General features: G+C 49.3%; 2 protein-coding genes across 3 annotated transcripts in view; one reads left to right on the plus strand and one right to left on the minus strand.

The window, feature by feature from the left end:
• Window positions 1-1002, plus strand: part of UBASH3A (ubiquitin associated and SH3 domain containing A) — a 40739-nt gene extending 39737 nt beyond the window's left edge. For both annotated transcript variants that reach the window (XM_033122587.1, XM_033122580.1), the window contains one exon: window positions 85-1002. In XM_033122587.1, coding sequence (XP_032978478.1) covers window positions 85-160 — 76 coding nt within the window. In that variant the 3' untranslated portion in view covers window positions 161-1002. The remainder of the gene's footprint in view (window positions 1-84) is intronic.
• A 3813-nt stretch (window positions 1003-4815) lies between these two features.
• RSPH1 (radial spoke head component 1) lies at window positions 4816-20936 on the minus strand. The gene is made up of 9 exons (XM_033121892.1): window positions 20784-20936; window positions 19323-19436; window positions 19115-19220; window positions 14906-14996; window positions 14276-14411; window positions 10858-10929; window positions 7614-7773; window positions 6523-6678; window positions 4816-5010 (listed from the first exon to the last, which is right to left on the minus strand). Exons 1-9 carry the CDS (start codon window positions 20835-20837, stop codon window positions 4958-4960), a joined length of 942 nt encoding a protein of 313 aa, XP_032977783.1. The 5' UTR covers window positions 20838-20936; the 3' UTR covers window positions 4816-4957.
• Between the last annotated feature and the right edge of the window lie 763 nt (window positions 20937-21699).

The raw sequence follows: 21699 nt of genomic DNA on the forward strand, positions 1-21699 counted from the left end.
GGGAATACCTGTCGGTTGGCTTTAGAGAGGGTCTCAAATCGATTGACCTGGTATAAATAGTGATGTGACTCAACTCTGTTCTAGATCCCCTCTCTGGGAATGTGCTTCTGCGAAGAAAATCAGGAGGGAGGACAGTGGGAGTTGGTGGCCCCTCCCGTGAAGACACTGACCCATGGCTCCAACTCGGCGTTTAACTGGAAGAACTGGATTCCGGGCAACTGAGAGCTCCCTGTATGTTTGACAACTGCACGACGAAGAGGGAAGCCTCATGTCAAGGCTGTGAGATACTGGGACTCTGAAGTTATCTTGGTCTCACCTCATGTGATTTGCAGAAACACAAAATGCACTTTTAGATTCCAGAGAGTCTAGATTCCATGGTTTCACCTCTGTAACCACCATCTGACCCCATGGGTTTGGCTGCAGGATCCTACCTTGTAACGTGTGTATCTGCTGTGTGGCCTGGTGGGAAACAAGGAACTGTGCCTCTGGTTTTCAGGAATTAAAGACCCAACACACACACACACACACACACACACACCCCAAAAGGCTACGTTCGTTATTATTCATCAAGTTCCCAACCATTTTTCCCTTGTTCTATTCCAATCACTCTTTGCCTGTGTCCACACTGGCTGAAAAAGGTAGGACAGTCAATAAAATGGAAAAGAAACCGCCTACCAGACCCCGGGTATTTGTTTCCTGTTGCTGCTTTAACAAATCACAGCAGAGTGGTAAAGACAACATAAATTTTAACACACACACACACACACACACACACACACACTATTTGTTCTATGTCGGTTCTGGAGGCCACAAGTTCTAGTGCAGGTCAACAGGCTGCATTCCCAGGGCAGGCTTTGTTTCCTTGCATTTTCCACTTTTGGTGGCTCCCGCTTTCTTTGTCTCACGGCACCTTCCTCCGTCTTCAAGAGCAGTGGTGTCCAATCCTCAAATCTCTCTCTGGTCCCTCTGCTTCCACTTTCCCATCCCCTCCTGCTTCCGACCCCCCCCCCCCCGTCTCCCTTTGGTAAAGTCTCCTGTGATGGTATTGGGCTCACCCGATAGTTCAGGACAGTCTCCCCATCTCAAGGTCCTGCACGTAATCCCATCAGCAAAATGGCCTTTCGCACGGTCACAGGTCTGGGGACAGCAATGGGGATGCCTTTGGGGGCCATGCCTGAGCCTACCACATTCCCACACATTGGGGCTGCTTTCACGGGGGCCAGTTGTAAGGATTTGAGACCCGCACCCCTTGGTGCAGGTCTTCGTTAGCTTCTCCTTTTCCCCTTTTTGATCGAGTGAAGGTGGAAGGTAGGCTTTGCACCAGGACAGAGAAACCAGGAGGGATCCCCAGCACAGGGAAGTGTGGCCAGATGGCGTGAGTACAGGGGCGCCTTCAACTCCGAGGAGTTGGTCCAGGTCTCCCCAGGGGTGTCCTCACCCCATCCCTGCTAAAGGAAAAGAAAGTCATCCCAGTGCTCAGAGGTAGGGCTCTGGGGAGGTTGGAGGTGCTGCCCGCCCCCCAGTCCCTCCGTTTGCTCTGCTGGACACCCTGGGACCATACCAACCTTAGCATTTTATGATGATGAATAAAAACTTTGCATATCAAACTAATGGAATTTAAATAGTGGTCACTTCTTTGGAGTGGTCCACAGATGTCTGGATTCACCTTCTTGGGGCTGAGGCTTCTGGGTCTCACACCTGGGGTCACAAGAGGGGCAGAGAATGACCCAGGCCTTACTGTTCCCGCCCACTTCTTCAGGCCCCCAAATCAGCCCAAGGAGCCATGGTGGTGCAGGTGGGAAACAGAGACGACCTTCCCCACCCCCACTCTCCCTCCTGCCCATGCATCGAAAGCCTGTTGTCAGTGTTTGCAGATGTCAGCACCACAAACCTGGAACCCCAAGGAAATCAAATGACATCCTCATGCCCTGAGAAGAGAATTCAGCCACGTGGCTGAGTTCATGAGTAAAGTTCAGACATCAACAGCGTTTGTTCATGCCAACGTCATCAGGAGATGTGATGACATAAAATGTGCCGTTTCGTGGCAATGACAACAAAACACAAGATGCCTAGGAGTGCCGTTACAGGAAGTCATGAGAACTTTCTCATCCCATTGGGGGGCACGGAAGAAGACTGGATGGCCGGACAGGCACACCATGTTCTCACGTAAAAAGATTCAACATCACAAAGATGACATCTCCCTAAATTAATCCACAAAGTGATCACCATTGAATTAAAATCTTGAGAAATATTTTTTAGGGAAAGATGAGTGGATTCTAAAGTGCATGTGGGAAAACAGACATCCAGGAATAACTAACAAAATCTAAAAAGAAGAACAGGATTATGACATGTTCTAGAGCTACAGCAATTAAAACAGTGTGGCAGTCGCTCTGGATTTTAGACAGAGGGGTCAGAGGTATAAATAGAAACACCAGGAATGGCCCTAAAATGTGTGGGTGTTCACGTATGGTAAAGTGGGTGATGGAAGGGCTGGGGGAGTTAGATGATTAAGTCAAAGTCAGTGGTGTTGGGATAATAGTGCCGCCATCTGGGGAATAAGTCAGAATCATTCTTCACTCATTACACACACACACACACACACACACACACACACACAATCAAAGACCTAAATGTAAAAAGAAAATGAAATTGTGAAACTACTAGAAGACAGCATGTAAGAATTTCAAAAAATTATCTGAGTGGTAGAAGTTCTTTGTAAGCATGACACAGAAACCCTGAACTATAAAAGGAGAAATAGATACATTCAACTAAAACAGGTTTAAGTCTGCTTTTACAAAGCACCATAAACAAAGTTTTGAAAGTAAAAGGTAGGTTTGCAAAGCGATGTGTATTCCTACACCCAGTCTAGCCCGCCTCCTCCAGGGAGCTCTCCCAGCTGTCCACCCACTGAGCAGTCTGCCTCTGACCCTCCTGGGCAGGTTGGTCTGAAGGACCCTGTTGCTCTTAGGCATGTTCCGCCTTGGTCTGCTGTCACTTGTTTGTGTGGACACTGCCTCAGAGGGTAGCAATAGTGACTATGTGCAAAGTTCACTCACCAGCCTGAGGCCCTTCCAAGACCCTGACATGTGGGCACACAGTTACGGGCTTTTGTGTATTTTGCGGACGTGAAGTATTTTAACCATAATCCCCTAAGTGCTCTGTCTCTTTTCTCTCTGACTCATTCAGACTCATGTGTCCTCGTGAGGAGTGGCACTATACGGAGTCGGGGCATTTTTAGAGAACATTCAAGGGAGCACTGTGTACGTGGAATTATGGGTAGAGTTAGCGTTTGGGTTGGTTGAATGTATGTACGTGCTTTGCAGCAACTTCCACACGTTGCCCCCTTATTGCTGTTCTGGAAGAGCTTCCGGAAACACTCCTGCCATCCGTTTGGATAAGTTACCACCATTTGACAAACAGGTGTGGGGTCAAAGGTCAAATCTCAGCCTGGATTTGCCCCGGATCCAGCACCACAGTGTGTGGGGTGATTTCAATCCTCAGCCAAGTACGTGTGGGGGCCGCTCCTCGCTGAAGCCCGATCAAACAGAACATCTCAGATCGGCAACCTGAGGTGGCAACACGTCCAGTTTCTGATGGGACTCCCGCACAGTAGGACTGATCAGGATGCCTGCGTGTACTGCACATCCTGGAGTGGTTTTGTGAGCAGTGGTATGTCAGAGTGTGAAGATACATGTTTTATGCCACTCCACAATCAGTAAGCTAAGTGATAAGCCAAAGGAATAATCGTAATAATCGTGGTCACCTCCCTGGAGAAAATATTTCAAAATTGTTGGCATAAGAAGAGGCGGGCAAAAGTAGGCTGGAAAAAATGTAGAAAAAGAAGTATAGGGAGCTGTGTTAGGCAGTGAATTAATAGCAATATTCTGGCGCCTTTCTTCATGGTGTGCTGTTTGTGAGTGTGTCACCTTTTTAGTTTGTCGTTTTTAAAAAAGTCTTTCTTTATTCTAAATGAATGTTTGAACGTGATTTCCTATTCGTGCTGCTGTGTGCTTTTCCTTAAAGCGGCCCAGTAACTGTGTGTGTTCATCACATTTTGTTCTTCGAGAGGCCTCATGCTGAGAGACATAAAAACTGGATGCGCTGCATGACCCAGGGTTGGGCAGACCAGCCACGAAGGACATTTGGGGGGAATTAAAGTCACTTGCCCTCTGAGTGACTCTGAGGACAGAGGAAGATGGGTGAAGCGGAGGTGGTGAGATGGGAGGCAAGGGCTGCTCCGGGAGCTTGTGACTTTTCAACGCTGGGGACTGAACTTGTGCTGGGGACAGAAGGGAGGGGCCGGGACGGGCCAGTACCCAAGAAATGTGAAGGTGTTCTAGGTGTTAGGTGAAGGTGTTGCCTCCAGCCCACTGGGAGGCCTGAAGAGTGAACACACAGGCCAAAGCCGTGCCTGTGGGCAGCCCTGCCCCTCGGCCATCGGCACGGACCCCCGTCAGGGAGCCCCAAAGTCCTCGCAGACATGTTGAAGCCATGGAAAGGGCCCGCCCTCCAAGGGCAGCTGCTGGTTTCTTACCAGAGCCTGGAGTGTATTTATGAAGTTGTGTTTAAGGAGGATTGCACCCAGGAATTCCTATTGTGGAGGTGTTTTCCTAGCTCTCTTGAGGGAGATTTGAGACGATGTACAGTATCTAATTACTCCACAAGCTCAGTCAGAAGTCTGCTTCCAGCATCATCTTCTGTAGCGTTACGGTTGTTTGACAGTTTTCTTTATCCGGCAAAACAGCACTGCAAAACCAGAGCCTATAATAACCTGGTAACTTTTCATTTAAAGAACTTGCAGCAGATGCCATCTCATAAACAAAAGATAGCAAAACATTTATTTGCAACTGTAAACCATTTTAACAAACTGCGAAATAAGAAAGGTTAGTGGCTGATCAGTGAAACTGTAGGAGGAGAAGGCGTCTGGATGACACGGTCCCGTTCTCTGGGCCCCGACTCACTCTAGAGAATCGAATTGTCTAGCTTCATCTTCTTCAAAATTAATATGTTCTGGGAAGAGAAGGGATACGTGAGTATATTTGATATTAATGTTTTTCTATTTTAAAATGCTTTATTTGCTAACAAATCTTTTGCAATAAATCATGTAAATATTAACATTTATCAGGCAAACATGGAATGTTAATTTTTATCTTATACAGACTTTTATAGTTTTTCTTTTGGTACCAGCAATAGACGAAGCAAGGGAAGGCCATCAGAAAGGGACCCTGCCCGGCTCCCTGCCCTTTCTACCTTCAGATTCTCCTCCTTGTCTGGGTGGTACTGCCCTCCTGGTTTCACCCATTCAGCCACCTCTCAGCCTTCTCAACTCACTTGGAGGTGCCCCTGTCAGAAATACTTCCTAATGCTGCCCAGGTGAGCCCTGCACCTCTCCTGTGCCCAGTGGTCACACAGCGGGCACATGTGACCACATGGCAGTCAACTCACTGATGTCCCATGAGCTTTCTGTCGGTCCCACAGGGGACAGGACATGCCCAGAACTTCCTCGCACGGAGCACCTCTGTGCAATTTAGGTGTTGCTGGGACAAGAGCCCACCCCGTCCTCACAGAATCCACGGCACTGTGCCTCTGAGGGGTCATCCTCGTCTGCATTATGAAAATGACGGACGAAGGGAGGGCAGGATGAGAGGTCACCAGCCACCAACCAGTGAGGCCAGGTTTCGGGGTGCAGACCCTCAGTCCGAGGTCACACAGCGCTGGACGCACGATTCTTTGGTGCGTTACTACTGTACTTAGGACCACACTGCTGACGAAAGCCCAACTCTGTGTGTGCTTAGAGCATTTAGATAGAAAATGGTTTGATGTGATTCATTTCAGGTACTATTTTCAAAAGAAAGGGAAAGATATTTATTTGCTCTTAATTTACAGCAGAGACGATCTAAGCTGTACAGGGCTCCATGCCCAGGGACCTCATACGCCAAGCTGTTCCCGGACCACCGGTCACCTTTCCACCAAGGTGTCCGCTTCACATCAGACACAGGAAATTGTTTTGAAAGAAGGGAACCAGCTCTGAGCTTTCTGGCCACGCCCTCAGCCTCAGGGAGAGATTTTTAAAGATTCCAGGACCCGAAGCCCCAAGCAGACTTGAAGTCACACCTCTGTCCCAGGACCAGCAGAGGCAGAAGCTTCTCAATGAATGGTACATTTAAACCCACTTACAAAGGGCTGGTTCCGAACACTGCCAGCTCCTAACACGTGCCTGTGATCGGCCCCGGTAAACCATGTAATAAAATAAAACCATGCTGTCCATTCCTGATGTGATTGTGCAGCCTGAGACCTGCTCTCCTGGTAGAAATGGAGACTAGCAAAGGGCAGAGGGTGAGCGAGCACACAGGGCACCCACTGTCCTTCTCATCATGGGAGGTTTGCAGGGACAACATTCCTGCGCCATGAGTTCATAGATGGTCCTCTGAGACTTCCTCCCAGCCCCTCAGGCCTGGCCCGAGGCTGGGCGACGTGCGTGTGTATCCTCTTCCCTCCTGCTCCCCCAGAGCTCAGGCTCACCCTGGTCTATGGTGTCATACTGCAATTCCTCTGGAACGTTCTCACGGCTCTCCTGCCCGAACACATCTCCGTCTTCCTCTCCAGGCCTCAGGAAATCCATCTCCCCCTCTGACACATCCGTCATAGGCTGGACCTCCTCCACAGACTCTCCCCCACCTGAGACGGAACCAAGGAAAATGTTGTTGGGTGGCCCGCCGGCCTGTGTGGCAGTGGGAGGTCGCGTCCTCACCTGGGCGGGACCCACTCTCCCTCCTCCTGAAAGCAGCGCCCCACGTCTCCCTCGGGGGACCCCCCTCGGGAACCCTCCCCCACAGTTGAAGTCACCCAGCTCCATCCCAGGCCTGGCCAACAGAATGTCCTGTGCCCAGTCTCAGCGTCTGGTTCAGGGATGGTGACTACTTCCCAAGGGCTCTGGCAGCCACACTGAGAAGGAGAAGCACTCTGTTGCCCAGGGCTCTTGCACTGATTGGGTGACAATCAAGAAAGTCAGTGCGGACTTGTGTCCAAAGGGAAGAGAGCAGAGCCAGTACCCAGGAGAGCAGAGCCCAGAGACCGCGGCCGGAGGCTGTCTCCACCCTGCCCTCCCAGTTGTGTGAGCCAATGAATTGGCAGTAGCATTCCTTCACGGAGGCCCACTGGAGCTGGCTTTCAGCCACGTGCAGTAGAAGGACTAGTATGCAATATAACCTTCTTCGACATCCCAGACAGTCTGACTAGTCAGGTCGACCACTGCGACACACGTGGACGAGTGCTGTCCAGACCCTTCTTCAGGGAAGGGCTTGTCTGTCACCCAGCTGCTGTCAGCTGCCTTGCCCCAGGTCACGCCCACAGTCAATCACTGACCAAGGTGAGGGGATACAAGGGACATGTTAGCTCCGGAGCTTCCCATGGAATCAGCCAAGTTTGCTAAGGGCCTAAGTCATGCTGATAACACCCCTTCCACGCTGGGAGGCTCGCACCCCAAAGGTTCTTCTCCCTACTAGCACCCTGCACACCCAGTGTTGGCTTCCCAGGGAGACGGGCCCACAGCCAGTCCGCACAGGCTGTGCAGGGCCGGGTCCCCACAGGCGCCATACCCTCCACGGGAGTACCCTCCATGGCCGGGGCCTCTTCAGGGCCTGGTCCATCCGTGGGCGGCAGCTCCTCAGGGAGGGTCGGTGTCCACAAGGCCAATTCGGTGATTTTGGTAGCTCTCCATTTTGGAATGACGGTTACTAATGTCTCCTCCTCCTCTTCCTCTTCTCCTCTTTCCTATTTCAAGTTTAGAAATGTGAATTTACCAACACGTGTGTAAACTCAGTGTGGGATACTTAAAGTCAGGGGCGAAAGGGCCAGTCTTCAATTTCATTTGAGCATTTTTGTAACACGACTCTGTGATCAGATCAATTGCCAACTCTCCAGGGGATGATCTAATGGCTGAAAGCGGACCTCAAAGGACCGAGGAGGAGAAATGAAAAGTGCGGTGGAACGCTGTCCCTGCACTGTCCCTACTGAGTCCAGGACAGCATCCGACATGCACTTCCCAGCTGCCTGGACCGGCTAAGAAATGACCCAGATGAAATGCCCGTCTCCCTGGCTCAGCCACATTTTCCCTGCTCTAAGATTCTTTACACATAAGAAAGCTGATATCACCATAAGAAAAGGCCTAAGCCCTGCTAAGATGACCCTGTAACGATATCAGAGGGCATGAATACTAAAGCTGCAGTGCCTAGGATTACCGGGCGAAGAATGGGATTCCAGAGCAGCTGCTCCCCAGTGCTGCTGCAGCCCACAGGAGGAAACCCCAGCTCATCACGACCCCGTCACCAAGGACGGACCTGAAGCGAAAGTCACGTGGTTGGCCCTGTTACCAAAATGCACTAGAAATTTCTATTTTATCCCGTTTCACTTTTTGAAATTTCGCTCACAATCCATTAGATGAACTTTGTGACTTGTGAACAGGTTGCACCCCGTACTTTGAAAAGCATTATTCTCGAGCTAGCTAACATCAGTACACTTTTCTATCAACTATTTTGGGCTTTGCAGGCCATCCGGTGTCTGCAGGAACCAGTGACCTTGCTGTTGTAGTTGGAAACAGCCACAGGTGATAGGAAATGAATCAGCGTGGCTGGGCTCCAGTAAAACCTTTCTGCAGCAACAGGAGGGAGAACCAGGTAAAATGGTACAGCTGCTGTGAAAACATCTGTCGGTTCCTCAAAAAACCAAACATAGAGTACCGTGTGACCCAGCAATTTCAATTCTAGGTGTACACCCAGAAAAACTGAAAACAGGGACTTGGCCAGATTCTTGTCACCAGTATCCACTGCAGCAATATTCACAGTAGCCAAAGGTGGAAACAACCCAAGTCCATCAGTGGAAAATTACTCAGCCATAAAAAGAAGGAAATTCTGACACCTGCCACAACATGGAGAAACCTTGAAAACATTATACTAAGTGAAGCAATCCAGATGCAAAAGGACAAATACTGTATGATTCCTCTTATATAAAATATCCAGGACAGGCAAATTCAGAGATAGAAAGTAGGTCAGAGGGTGACTGTTTAATGGGGACAGAGTTTCAGTTTGGGAAGATGAAAAGGGACAGATGGTGGTGATAGGTGCAGAATATTGTGCATGTACTTAATGCCACTGGATTGGACACTTAACAATGATTAAAGTGGCAAATTTTATGTTATATGTATTTTACCACAATTGAACAGAAACAGAACAGGCTGTGGCCAGGTTTGGCCAGGGGGCTACAGTTCACCACCCCTTCTCTACAGGGCATGTGTTCCCCTTATTGGGCCAAAGAGAACATTCGGGCTTTTCTGTTCCACCGCAGTCTGAGCATCACGCAATGGTGACCGTGGACAAAAGCTCTCAGGCCATGTGTGTCAGTTCCTGGGTTTATTCCTGAAGAGGGACAGTGCTCGGGCCTTCAATCAGTACCAGCCCCTCAGGCGGTATTGATGCCTGCTGGCTTCTCATCGCCCTGAAACCCTGACTTCCAGTGACTTTCTCCAGGAGAGCCTGAAACTTCAAAATACTTCATGTGTTTTACTTCTCATCACTGCACAAGTGAAAATAGTAATAACTGCTCCATCACCAATAAGACCACGAAGGCTAGATTTGCTACTAGTGGCGGTGCGATTAACTTAGCAGACAGGTTCCTTCAGAGTCCCAGGGAGAATCCAGCAAAGGCACCAACTACGTCACTGTCACAATTAACAACAAAGCTGGCCGCCGTGTGTTAAGTTCTTGACTACATGTGCAGGTGGTTACACACATACACACACACACACACACACACACACACACACTGAGTGTAGAACCGCGTGGGAGGATGACATGTCCCACATGACCTCTGGGGACCCCCCTCACATTCAGACGAGACAACCCGGGATCAGGAAGAAGTGATGCCCAGGAGTGGGAGGGGCCTCATTTTTAGCCACAAAATCAAGCATTTTGGCCATTTCCTATTTCATGATTGACTGGGAGGGTGACGTGACCACGATTCACGTCAGGGGAGCAAAGCAGGGGGAAAGGTCGAGGGGCAGGTCACGTGAGCCCATGGGAGAGTCTGGTCACAGAGGGTGGACATCTACTCGAAGACCATGGGGAACCATGGGCTGTTCTGTGGCCGAGTGACAGGAAGGAAGTGGAAAACCACAGGAAAAGAGGGGGGCCCAGGGCCTGCCGGGGCAATGGGGGAGCCCTGTGGTGCATCCTGCGGAGAGGTGTCCTGGGGGTGTGGGTGGTGCTGGGGACGGGGGCCAAGGTATTTTACTAAATTGCCAATTATCTACAGGCCTTGGTCAGACAATCATGACAGGAATACAGACGCAGACATCCCTCCCCAACACCACACACACACACACACACACACACACACACACACACATTTGAATGCCTAATGACAACTGGCTAATTTTAATATTAACCAGGAATATCAATTTAGCATTAACATTAATGTTTGTAAAGGAACAAAAAGAGACCGTTATAAGAGGTGCAGTCAGACACCCGAAACACCGCGCTATTCAATGAATTTGGTGACAGCATGGTGACAGATTTCAGGTGCCACTTCTGGGACATAACTATTCAGAGCCATCCGGCTCAGGATTAGCTGGTTCCTCTGGACAAAAACTAGGTCGAAACTTCAACAATAACTATAAAATAACATCACTTAATTCTGGCAATTGAGTTCCAGACCAGCACATGCAAGTGAAGAAGGAAAATGAAAACGCAGAAGTCCCCAAGTGCTGGCGTGACTTCTCACCTTATCAATCCCTGGCATCCACGTCACTGAGCGGCTCTTTCGCCTACAAGTGTAGGAAACCATCTATCTTCTGCCACTTACCGCATCAGTAAGACGATACTCCCCATGCTGCTCACATCCAATATCAAACACGTACTTTCCGGGGCCGAAAGGCTACAACAGAAGGAAGACCAAGAGGCACGTCACCCCTGAGTGACAACACCCAACAGAAGGTACAAAATGGTTTAGAAACGTCATCCCCACAAAACCTGCCCACATCATGTCACTGGGGGACGTCCAATATGGACCAAAGAATGCTTTTATGAACTAATGGCTAATGGAATTGCAAAGTGTAGGGCCCATTTTGGAATTTTTCGGGAAGTTTTGTTTTTTTTCACTTTAACTACATTTTACCTCTTTACGAAAGTAATGTATTTGTTACAAAAATGCCACTAAGTCAACACCCTCCAGAAAACTAACTAGAGATAGAGCTATTAGTAATATTTTGATGTGGTCTCTGTAACCTCGTTTCTAGGACAGAAGTTTTTTAACAGAAATCTGATCGTAATCACACATGCTGACTCCTACTCTATTTTTACTTAGAAACACGGCATGAATGACTTCCCATATTTACAAACATTCTTCCACAATACTATTGTCAGCTTGGCATTTTCTTTCATTTGAGAATTATAATCTATTTTACTCATTTACTATTGTTGATATTTGGCATGCTGACACTTTTCTTTGACTAAGACTTCTACAGCAAACATGTGCTGGGTTAAAACTGTATGTACACTCTTGATATTTTCCTCAGGGTAAATTACCAGAAGTAGAATTTCTGGACAAAAGTTTATACACACACACACACACACACACACACACACACACACACAGGGTGCCAAAAATACGTATACACATTTTAAGAAAGGAAAAACTATTAAAATTGTAATATTCAATATATACTGATAACAAAAGATGAACACAAGTCATGTTTGACTTCTGCAATTACAAGAGGTGCTCCAAGTGGTTCCCATCAGTGTAATTTTAATACAGTTTTTTCCTTTCTTAAAATGTGTATACATTTGTGGGGCACCCTCTGTATAAATAAATAAATAAATAAATATGTATATGTATATATATATATATATATATATATATACACACACACACACATACAGAGAGAGAGAGAGAGAGAGAGAGAGAGAGAGAGAGAGAGAGAGAGAGAGAGAGAGAGGGAGGGAGAGAGAGAGAGACACCAGAAGAAGCTCTAGTAATTTTTATTCCCACGATAGCGTTTTAAGAGTCCTCTTGTCCTCAAACCCTGTTTTTTCTGAGCATTAACATTTTGCTCCATCTTGACATTTTTTATATATATATAAAATGAGACCTCATCATTTGAAGTCACATCTTTTAAGTTATTAGTCAGGTTGAATTTCTTTCAACATTTTGACCATTTAAATCACATTGATTGATATAAGTACTTCACATATTAAATGTGGCATATGTCCTAACTCCATTTGTCATGTATTTCTTAAATTTTGTTTATAGTATTTTCTAATCTGTGAGGGATTATTTTTATCAAGCAAAAATCTCCTGGTTTTTCCTTTGTATCATATTTCTGTTTAGAAAGTTTCTTTCCTCGAAGTTAATAAATATTCACCTATTTTTCTATCTGTGATTTTTTTCTTATTTGCATTTAAATCTTTAGTTCTTCTAGAAAGTATCTTTATCTATCTGCTGGAAGGCACATTCTGGTTTTATTTTTCTCCCAAATAGGTACCAACTTGTCCCTGCCTGATTGCTTGACTTCTTCCCATCATTTCCCCAATAATTTGAAATGACATCCTTATTGCTCAATTATTACATACACTTCTACCTGTCTCTAGACTTTCTGTTTCATGGATCTGTATATCTCTATTCCGGTAGCACATGGTTTTAATTATTGCAGCTTTCTAGTATGTTTGAATAACTTGTCGGCAAGGACGTAAACAGGTCATTCCCTGAGGAAGAAAATCAAACCAGCAGTAAAAGTGTGTAAAGATACCAGACCTCACTAGGAACCAGGGAAGTGACTATTAAAACAATGACATGACATTTTTTTACCCATCAGATTTGCAAAAAGTGTCAAAGACCAATAATATCTAGTGTTGGTGAGAACATGTGAAAAGAGACTCTGATATTCTACTAGCCAGGGTATATAAACTGGCATAGCTTTTTAGGACAATCGGCGGTATCAACCATGATTTGAAATAGCAATATGTGTAGATTCAGCAATTCCGGTATCCAACCTACACAAATGCTCCCAAGTGTACAGAAGGATGGAAGATGTCTCTGTGTGCATGTTTTTGTGTCCTGGTGTAGTGTGACCTTATTTCTGTAATTAAACCCCCCACACTATAATCCTATATAAGCTGTATGTGTAAGCATGTGCCTACATAATGCACAGGAAGACGTGGGGGAGGACACACTGCAGGGAGCAGGGAGATTGGAGCTCAGGGTGGGGGGATTCGAGAGTCTACAGCTGGAATGTACTTGTGTATTATTTGTATAACTTGAAAGTTTTTACAACCAGCAGAACGAAGCCTCCACCTGGGCTCTCATTCCTCAGCTCAGTCTGGGCTCTCACTTTCATTGATTCCTCCAGGTTAACTTTTGTCAAATTCACTTTCCCGCCACCCACCTCATCATGCTGAAAACTATCCCACGGGAATTTAACTGGGAATTATACATACAACGTGTGCATTTGAGGAGAGCGTGCTGTTTTACCAGGACGGAAAGGAGAATCTGTAATTACGGCATGAATTATATACAGAAATGAAAACTGAGTTCTTGGAGGGGCCGAGCCTACTTCATTAAAGCAGTTAAGTGTTCCCTGGGCCACCTTCTAACACCTTTAATTCCCTCAGCAAACTCTTTCTTCAGGGAAAGTGTCTGCTAGTTCCCTGACCAGGGCTGCAACAAACGCTGGGGTGGTAGGTTCTGGGTTAGTCAGGGTCTCTCTGAATCCTCCCAGGGCTCGGACAAGAAGGACAAAGAAGCCACCGAGTCCTCCCAACAGAGATGACCGACCGTGGGTACCGCAAACTGGGGGCCTCAGACCGGATGCCTCGCCCCGCCCCCACACCTGGCCCCGGTGTGGTCGTCCTCCCCGGTGCCCGCCTCGCGCCCCCCAGGGGAAGGAAAGTCAGACCCCCACATGCCTTTGCAGACAAACAAGGACCATGTCTGATTCACCCGTGAGAAGGAGCACACACAACGGAGGTCAAGGCGCCCCCGTGTTAAAAGGGTGTGACAGGCCACGGCTAGGGGAGAGGGACTTTACTGAGGCGCAGAGAAACAGGCCGCCCTGCCCTCTGTGGGTGTCAGGATGCTGAGAGAGCCATGCCGCCCCATTTCCCGTATTCGGAGGGGATCGGAGGCTTTCCCTGAGTGTTTAGTATTTTCTGTTCCCTGGATCACTTAGCCCGGGGAGGAGGCTACCATGCGTCTCACTGGCGAACACCGCTTCCCGCTGACTTACGTGTTTGTTCACGAACTTGCCCTGGTACCTATGGTTCAGGTGGATGAGCTGGGCTGCGCCCTCCTGCTGTCCGTTCACCCAGGTCCCCACGTACTTGCTGCCGGTCTCCGCGTAGACATAAGTGCCTTGGCCGTGCCTGCTTAAGACAGGGAGCCAAGTGCATTTCCACGCAGCGGGGGAAACCTCCGCATGTATAAGACAGGCATGTCCACTGAGGGTGGCCTAGGTCGATGCGGGCCCACAAGCCACTGGCTTCTATATCCGCCCCATCAAAGCACGCCTCCTCTCGGTCGATGTGCCCGGGCAGGGGCGGGCATCGCCTGCGGTGGGCAGAACCTTCCTGCAGATCAGCTGGTTCTCCCCGGGAAGAGGCAGCACTCCTAGGAGCTGAGGCTCAGGCCCCCAGAAGGGTCTTCTGTGTCCTCACCCCCGGGGCTCAGGGGTAAAGGACCCCGTGCTCTCCCGCTGGGGGGCTGGGGTGCGTCATCCAGCAGGCACATGGCAAAGCCATGAGGATTTGAACTGCCTGGCAGGGCGGGTTTGTGCACTTTTGTCAGGATTTTGTTTCTCCATGAGACACTGTCATATTATTGCATGAATCAGTCTATAGGACTAAAGAGAGAACCGAACCTTTGGTGAGCAAGCCACTCTCCGGTGTAGGTGTCATTGTTGACGTAGTAGTACACGCCGTGGCCGTGCCTTAGGTCATTCGCCCACTCCCCTGGAAGGGACGACACAACAGCAAGCCCAGGTGAGAAGAAGGAGCGTGCACTTCACTGCTGTCTCTCTCCTCTGACTTCCCTCTGGCCAGTCAGCAGGGAGTGGTGTGTGTATGGGGGCCACACTCTGCCATGTGTGCCGACAGCAGGTGTCACAGCGGGTCAGCAGCCCAGCGAGGATTCAGACCAGCGCTTGTCTGCCCTATGCCCGCGGTCCCAACACCACACTTTTGCTTGCGTGTGTTTAGTGATCCAGCCACCACTTCCAGGCTTGATGGGTTGTCCTCAGTCACTTGCCAGCCTTCCAGTCCATTCCCCACCTCTCCATCTGGCCCCAATGCACCTTTCCAGCCCAGCCACCCAGCACAGCCCCACCGCACACAGCTGCCTGCCAACGGACGTCGTGACTTGGCCAGCCAGGCCTCTGCGTGGACCCCTCCCCGGCCTGAGTGTCCTCACCCACTCACCTCCACGCGGGGTCCTGCTCACTTCTTGCTGACTTGATAAGAAATACTGAAATTGGCAAAGCTGTCATAAAATGCATAACACAACAGCGAACTAGTTCATGCATGTTGTCAGTGAAGAGGTATAAACTAGCCATGCACTGAAAACCCAGTATGTCCTCAAATCTCACAGCTCACATATGAAAGAAACTTCATAGCGTTCCCAAAGTTGACAACTACCCTAAAATTGGAACACTGTGTTGCCAATAAGAAGTTGTTACGCTGAATGACACTTTTCTAGACAATGAAAAATAAAAATAGGAATTTCGATCAATTTGTTGATGAAGGAGGATGAAGTTCTCTACTTTCTCTATAGAAAATCCGACAAAATTGTTGTCAACTAGAGAGACGTTCCATTACTAGCCAACAAAAGTAGGGGAAAGGCCTGTGTCAGACATGAATTTTTAAAAATTCATGTTATTTCCCCGGATTTTGTGATGTTTGTGGTATTTTCAAATTTTTATTTGGTTTGATTTCTCATTACAAATAAAAATCCACTTCTATGTCAACTTTGTATTATTTTTCTTAAAGAGAGCCCCCAAACTTGCGTAAACTTCTGACTTATCCAAACACTGGATCTGCTTCTGCATGAAGATAAAGAATACACAGCATGCTAAGAATATGTTAATTCTCCAAGAAATATGTGTTTACGTGGTTACGTCCCAAAGTTTGTCCACAAAGGGGAATGTCTACATATTTCCTCCATCGGTGGGTCCTATGAGGGCCTGAGCACTTTGGGAGACAGACAAGCAGCTGTACAGCCAGCGGAGCCACCAGGAGCCCCCACTCAGTCTGGGGACGGCAGACACACAGGCATCCACAGAGCTCAGAGTGAGGCAGCAGAAGAAGCTGGTCTCCGACAGTGGGCAACAGCCCAGAAAAAAAGGCCTATTTATCACAAACTCATGGAGAGGAGGAGGCAGCACTTGGTGGCCATTAAGGAAGAGGCCTGGGTTCTGTGGTGTGATGTGTGACAGGGACAAGAGGAGCATGAATTCCCACACTGAGAGGGCAGTCACCGCTGAGCCTCGCCTAGCCGTGAGGGTATGCAGTGCGTGTGGGAGTCCTGGAGGACTTGTCTGGATTTTAGGGGGCAGTGATGTCCTGGTAAATTACCAGTTAAAAAAACAAGTACGTCGGGGCAGCCAGTAGCTCAGTTGATTAGAGTATGTTGCTACTAACACTAAGGTTGCTAGTTTGATCCCCACATGGGCCACTTTGAGCTGCACCCTCCTTTAAAAAAAAAAAACTAAGAAGCAGCCCTGGTTTGTAGCACTTGCCAATTTCTGTGATATTAATATCCCCACCATGGCCAGTGTCCAGTTCTGCATGGAGTTAGGGGACAGACACTGCAGGACTGGCTATGAGTCATCGCGGGTGACGCCCGCACAGCCCTGGTGCAGACTTCACTGAAACACATCATTTGGTGTCTTCCCAACAAAAGACGACGATAAAACGATCACAGCCTCTTCTCTTGACCGCGGGAGCTGATCTCCAGCGTAGTGAGGCAAGAGCAATATATTAAGGAGTCTGTAGAAATTCTTCAAAAGTGAAAGAAAAAAATTAAATTCCAAAAAGGCATTAAATTTCAAGCCGGTGAGGACTGGCGAGCAAACTCTGGTAGAAGTCCCAGTTTACTTAACAACTTGTTAGACTCTGCCCAGCAGATTACAATCTGATTATAACAATTACTATAATAATTATCGTCAGGGTATTATCCAGGAAGCCGTGCAGAACTGAGGAAGGTAGACAGCAGACAGAACGGTCACCTCCTGGAGCTGGCCGTCAACGGCCATGAGTCAGATTCTCTCTTTTGAAGTGAGTGCCATTTAGAAACTTTATTACTGTTGCTTTAAATTTGCACCTAACTTTTTGTTCTCCAAGTCTTTCTACCCCTAATCCTGTACTTTCTCATCATTCTCGATTTTGTCAACTGAAGTTTTTTTCAACTACATTTATTTTCACCCTACAGTTGGCGGGTTGGTTAGTTGGTTGGCGGCTGGGTCTGGGTTTTCCTCTGGGAGAGCACCTGGCACTTATAAAGCACATGTGACTCCATCCTGTGTTCCTCCCCCTGGCTCTCGGGCTGGCGCTCTGGGGATTAAAGAACATTTTAAGTTAAAAATTAAAAGCCCTAACAAGATGAAGGGGAACAAGATGCTCTCCCCTCATCTAAAACGTGGGTTAGTCTCTGGTTTGCTGTGCTGCCCCTCCCCCACCGCTGGCTCAGAGAAACGTGGAAGAGAAGGGAGCTAGCGTTTGTGGGGACCCACCAGCTGGCGTCTTTACATTGCCACCTCATGTGGGGTGTGTAATGACCGAAACACGGCTTTACAGATGCAGCACCCAAACACCAGAGAGAACAGGCACACTGCCCAAGGCCACACAGCGGGACTGAGAAAGAAAACCCAATTTGTCTGGTTCCTCATCATGCTCTCTTCTCCACGAGCACCCCAATAGCCAGGTGTTCATTTCTTCCTCCAGCTCCTGCCATCTGAGAGCTTCCAGAAAAGCCAACTCCAAGTCCCACCATCTCGCTTCTGCACAATTTCATTGTTAAACACGTTCCATTTGGAGGCCACAGGGCCAGCATGGAGCATGACGCTTCCCCGTGCCCCCCCCATAGCCCTCATTGGCCATCCATCTCCCCACTCAGCCCTCCAACCTCATCCCCACCCCCTAAGCGCCCTTGCTTCCCTGCCTCTGCTCAGGTCGCCCACAAACCCAGGACCGTCCCCCAGTCCCCCCCGGCCCCCCCCGACTGTTGCAGGGCTGCAGTCTCCACTTGCTCCTGGGCTTCTCAGTCAGACTGGGAGACTATGCCGCACCCTGTGCTTCCGTTGAACCTGGGCACGCTGGGGACCCGCGGGGAACCGCTGGGTGTCCCATGTTGGAAATCTGATGAAAACTAGATAACTGTCTTCCCAGAAAAGAAGCCCAGACGTAGAATTTTGCACGCAGTGTCCGAAGGCTCACATCCATGGCCCACTTGTCTCTCTTCCCAGGTTCAGAACTTCCTTCTTCCCTTGTTGGGATTAGACTAACACTATAGGTACACCAGGTGATCAGGTGCCTGGGGCAGCAGTGGGCTTCTTGGAAATAAGGGAACAAGAACCTTCCTGAGACATGCCATTGGCATGGAAAGAACTGTGGCAGAGATCAGGACACCCGTTTAACTAGGCAGTCTGCCTCCGTTACAGGAGGCCATCAGTAACCAGGTCTAAACAAACAGTGTGCTCATTAAAAAGGGGGCCCGTCAGAAATGGAAACAGCAAGACCAACGTCAAGGAGACAAACGCTACAGAGCATCTAACGTCATGGGCGCAACCCACCCCCCGAAGCCTGTGCTCGCCCAGCAGCCTCCCTTACATTTGCTGCTCAGTAACGCGGGTCACGGAAGACAAATGTGCTCGTCACAGGGACGTCACACTTCCCATGATCTCCAGGCTTTCTGGCAGCTGCATCAACCCTGTAAATGCTGGAGCAAGGGTTGTGTTGAGTGACTGACTCATCTGGAGAACTTTAAGCTTTCTCATTTATCTGACTTTCCACAGGTACGTTCAGTCCCGAAAGAAGACCTATGTAACGCAAAAATCCACTTTGTGAGAACATTGTACCTTCATATCTTGATCCATCTGGGTATATAAAAGTGCCTTGACCGTGCTTTTTGTTTTTAACATATTCTCCAATGTATCGAGCACCATTTTTAAATTTGTAGATCCCCTGAAACACATTGGTTATAGGATTCATATCATTCCTGAATTTAATACTCACTAATAGACTATTAAATAGAGAAAACTACCCGCTCAAGTCACCCATTCTGACCTGGCCATGTCTTTTACCGTGTTCATAGTCCCCCTCGTATGTGTCCCCATTGGGCAGTCTCGCTTTCCCATGGCCATGCCTTTCACCTGCCTCGTTCCGATCCCCTTCGTATTCCTGGCAAAAGAAATCAGGATAATTACAGCTGCTAATTTTTAAGCGCCAACCATATGCTAAGCTTCTTCCAAATAGCATTCCATCGAATCCTCCCCATCCTCGGCCCAGGCTTACAGGTGACATAGGTAACCACACCTGGGCAACATCTCCTTGGGCACTAAAAAGTGACACATCAGTGGAGCCATTTGAGGAGACAAACTAGAAAGCTTACTGGGCAGGTATGGTAGGTTGGTTTTCCCCAGAAGCAGACCCGGAGCAATTGACTTTTTTTAAGAGGTGCTCCCTTAAAACAGAAACCGTAAGTGTAGGCAGGCAGAGAGACAGACATGAAAGTGGGGGCTGCCAAGTGTGAGTGACGTCCAGTGATGTCCCAGATTTGACGTCATGGCACAGGGAATTCTGGAGTGTAGATCACTGCAGGTTGTCCTGTTTGTTAGCACTAGCTGCTGGCTGCCTGGAACATGGAGGTCCCAGGCACTTCTGGCTCTCCCTGGTGGCCGGTGGCTTCAATGCATACAGGTGCTCCTGGAGCGGCGAAGCAGGAAGAGGCTGGGAGACGGATTCACAGAGCAGTCACGAACGGCATCTCTGCCGAGGTGCTAGGTTTTTCAGTTAATTCTGAAACTATCTCAACTCTGAACCCTGCATACACATAGAGGAGGAGGTTCCACCCTATCTGCCAGGAAATGGTCGCCTCTGGCTTAGGGAGGTTCGTGTGGGCGGTGTGTAAGGCCCACCCCCAGCCCAGCTCACCTCACTGGCTGTGCATCCCCTTGCCTCCTCTCTGCTGCCTAAACCAGGGACTAATTCCAGCGACCTGGCTCAGTCCCCACAAGAGTGAAGAAAGCACATGTGATGACACACCTATATGGTAATCTCTTCAGGAAGCCTTCACGGAACCTGAGACTTCCTCAGTATTTCTTGAAGGCTCCCAGGAAGCAGCTTTCCTTCATCCATCAATCCTAAGGAGCCAAGCTCCATTACCGAAATGATTACATGGCATGATATAGTATGGCAGCTGGGATGACCCAGCCATCCAGGAAAACTGCCAGAATGGAGCGTGACAGCGGGGAGGAGGATGCTTCCGGAGCCTTTGACTTGGAAATCTTTGCCTTTAATGGGAGGTGGGATGGGGAGGGGGTAGAGCGAGAAAGGATGTGGCAAGCCGACGTCATAACGTTGCACCTTTCACCACCAACTTCCAGGACGCAGCGCCCGCGGTGGCCGTCGTGGTTCTCGTCCCTGGCTGGGCCTCCGGGGTGAACTGTGACTCTCCCAATACGGCAACCGGGGAGCCGCCCGCCACCGCGCACCCCGGGAAGACCCTCCCTCACCCGGAGCTCTTACCCCAAGATCATTCTCTCCCTCCTCCTCTAACTCCTCTGAGCCCAGGTCCGACATGGCCTCGCCCCAGCTTCGATGCCAGCCGCCGACGACGGGTCTCTAGTGGGTAGGTACTCGCGGCCCGCCCCGCCGCGTCCGCCGTCGCCATGGAAACGCGTCCAGACCCGCCTCATTCCCCCAGGGGGCGGAGGGATGGGAAGGAGCAGGGAGGAGCCCCTGGCAGTCTACGAGTGCTGTCATAGCAACGGGACGCATCCACCAATCACCGCCCGGGAAGAGGAGGCGTGGCCTGGTGTAGGGGAGAGGCAGGAGGCTTAGGGAGGAGCCACTGGCAGCCTTCGTATGCTGTCATAGCAACGGGAAGGGGCGGAGGTGGGGCCTGGGACGGACGTGGTACCCACCAGCTCTCCAACCAGGACGCCATGTAGATGGCCCCTAGAAACCCTTTAGTCGGCTGCTGAGTGATGCGGGAACGAGGAGCCACCTTTGTTTGGATCAGGGCCCTAAAGGGGAGGGGCGCAAAAGAGAGTCAGGCCAGCCCTGGAGAGGGCTTCACCCCTGCGGGATGCTGGGCACTACCACTTCTGACCCCGCCCCTCGGCTTCTGGGGGGGCCCTGCGAGCCTGCCCGCTCCTCCTCACCTTTCTGGGCTCTTGCAACCCTTCTGTCCATAGAGATGTGTCCGCCGAGATCTTTACTGGTGTTTGTAAACAGTTCCTCCTTACTCAAGGAGGCAGCTCCGACCTCTTAGGACATACGTGTCCACAGACAATGCATACACACACTACACACACACGCACACATTCACACTCATTTCCACCCACTAATGGGCCCCTCCCCCTGCCATCTGACAGTCTGTTCTAGACGTGTGACACCGCCTCCCCAGGGCCACTCGCGATCCTCCCAGTTCCTCTGTCAT

The sequence above is a fragment of the Rhinolophus ferrumequinum genome, chromosome 2 (genome assembly GCF_004115265.2).
Source record: "Rhinolophus ferrumequinum isolate MPI-CBG mRhiFer1 chromosome 2, mRhiFer1_v1.p, whole genome shotgun sequence".
Lineage (NCBI taxonomy): Eukaryota > Metazoa > Chordata > Mammalia > Chiroptera > Rhinolophidae > Rhinolophus > Rhinolophus ferrumequinum.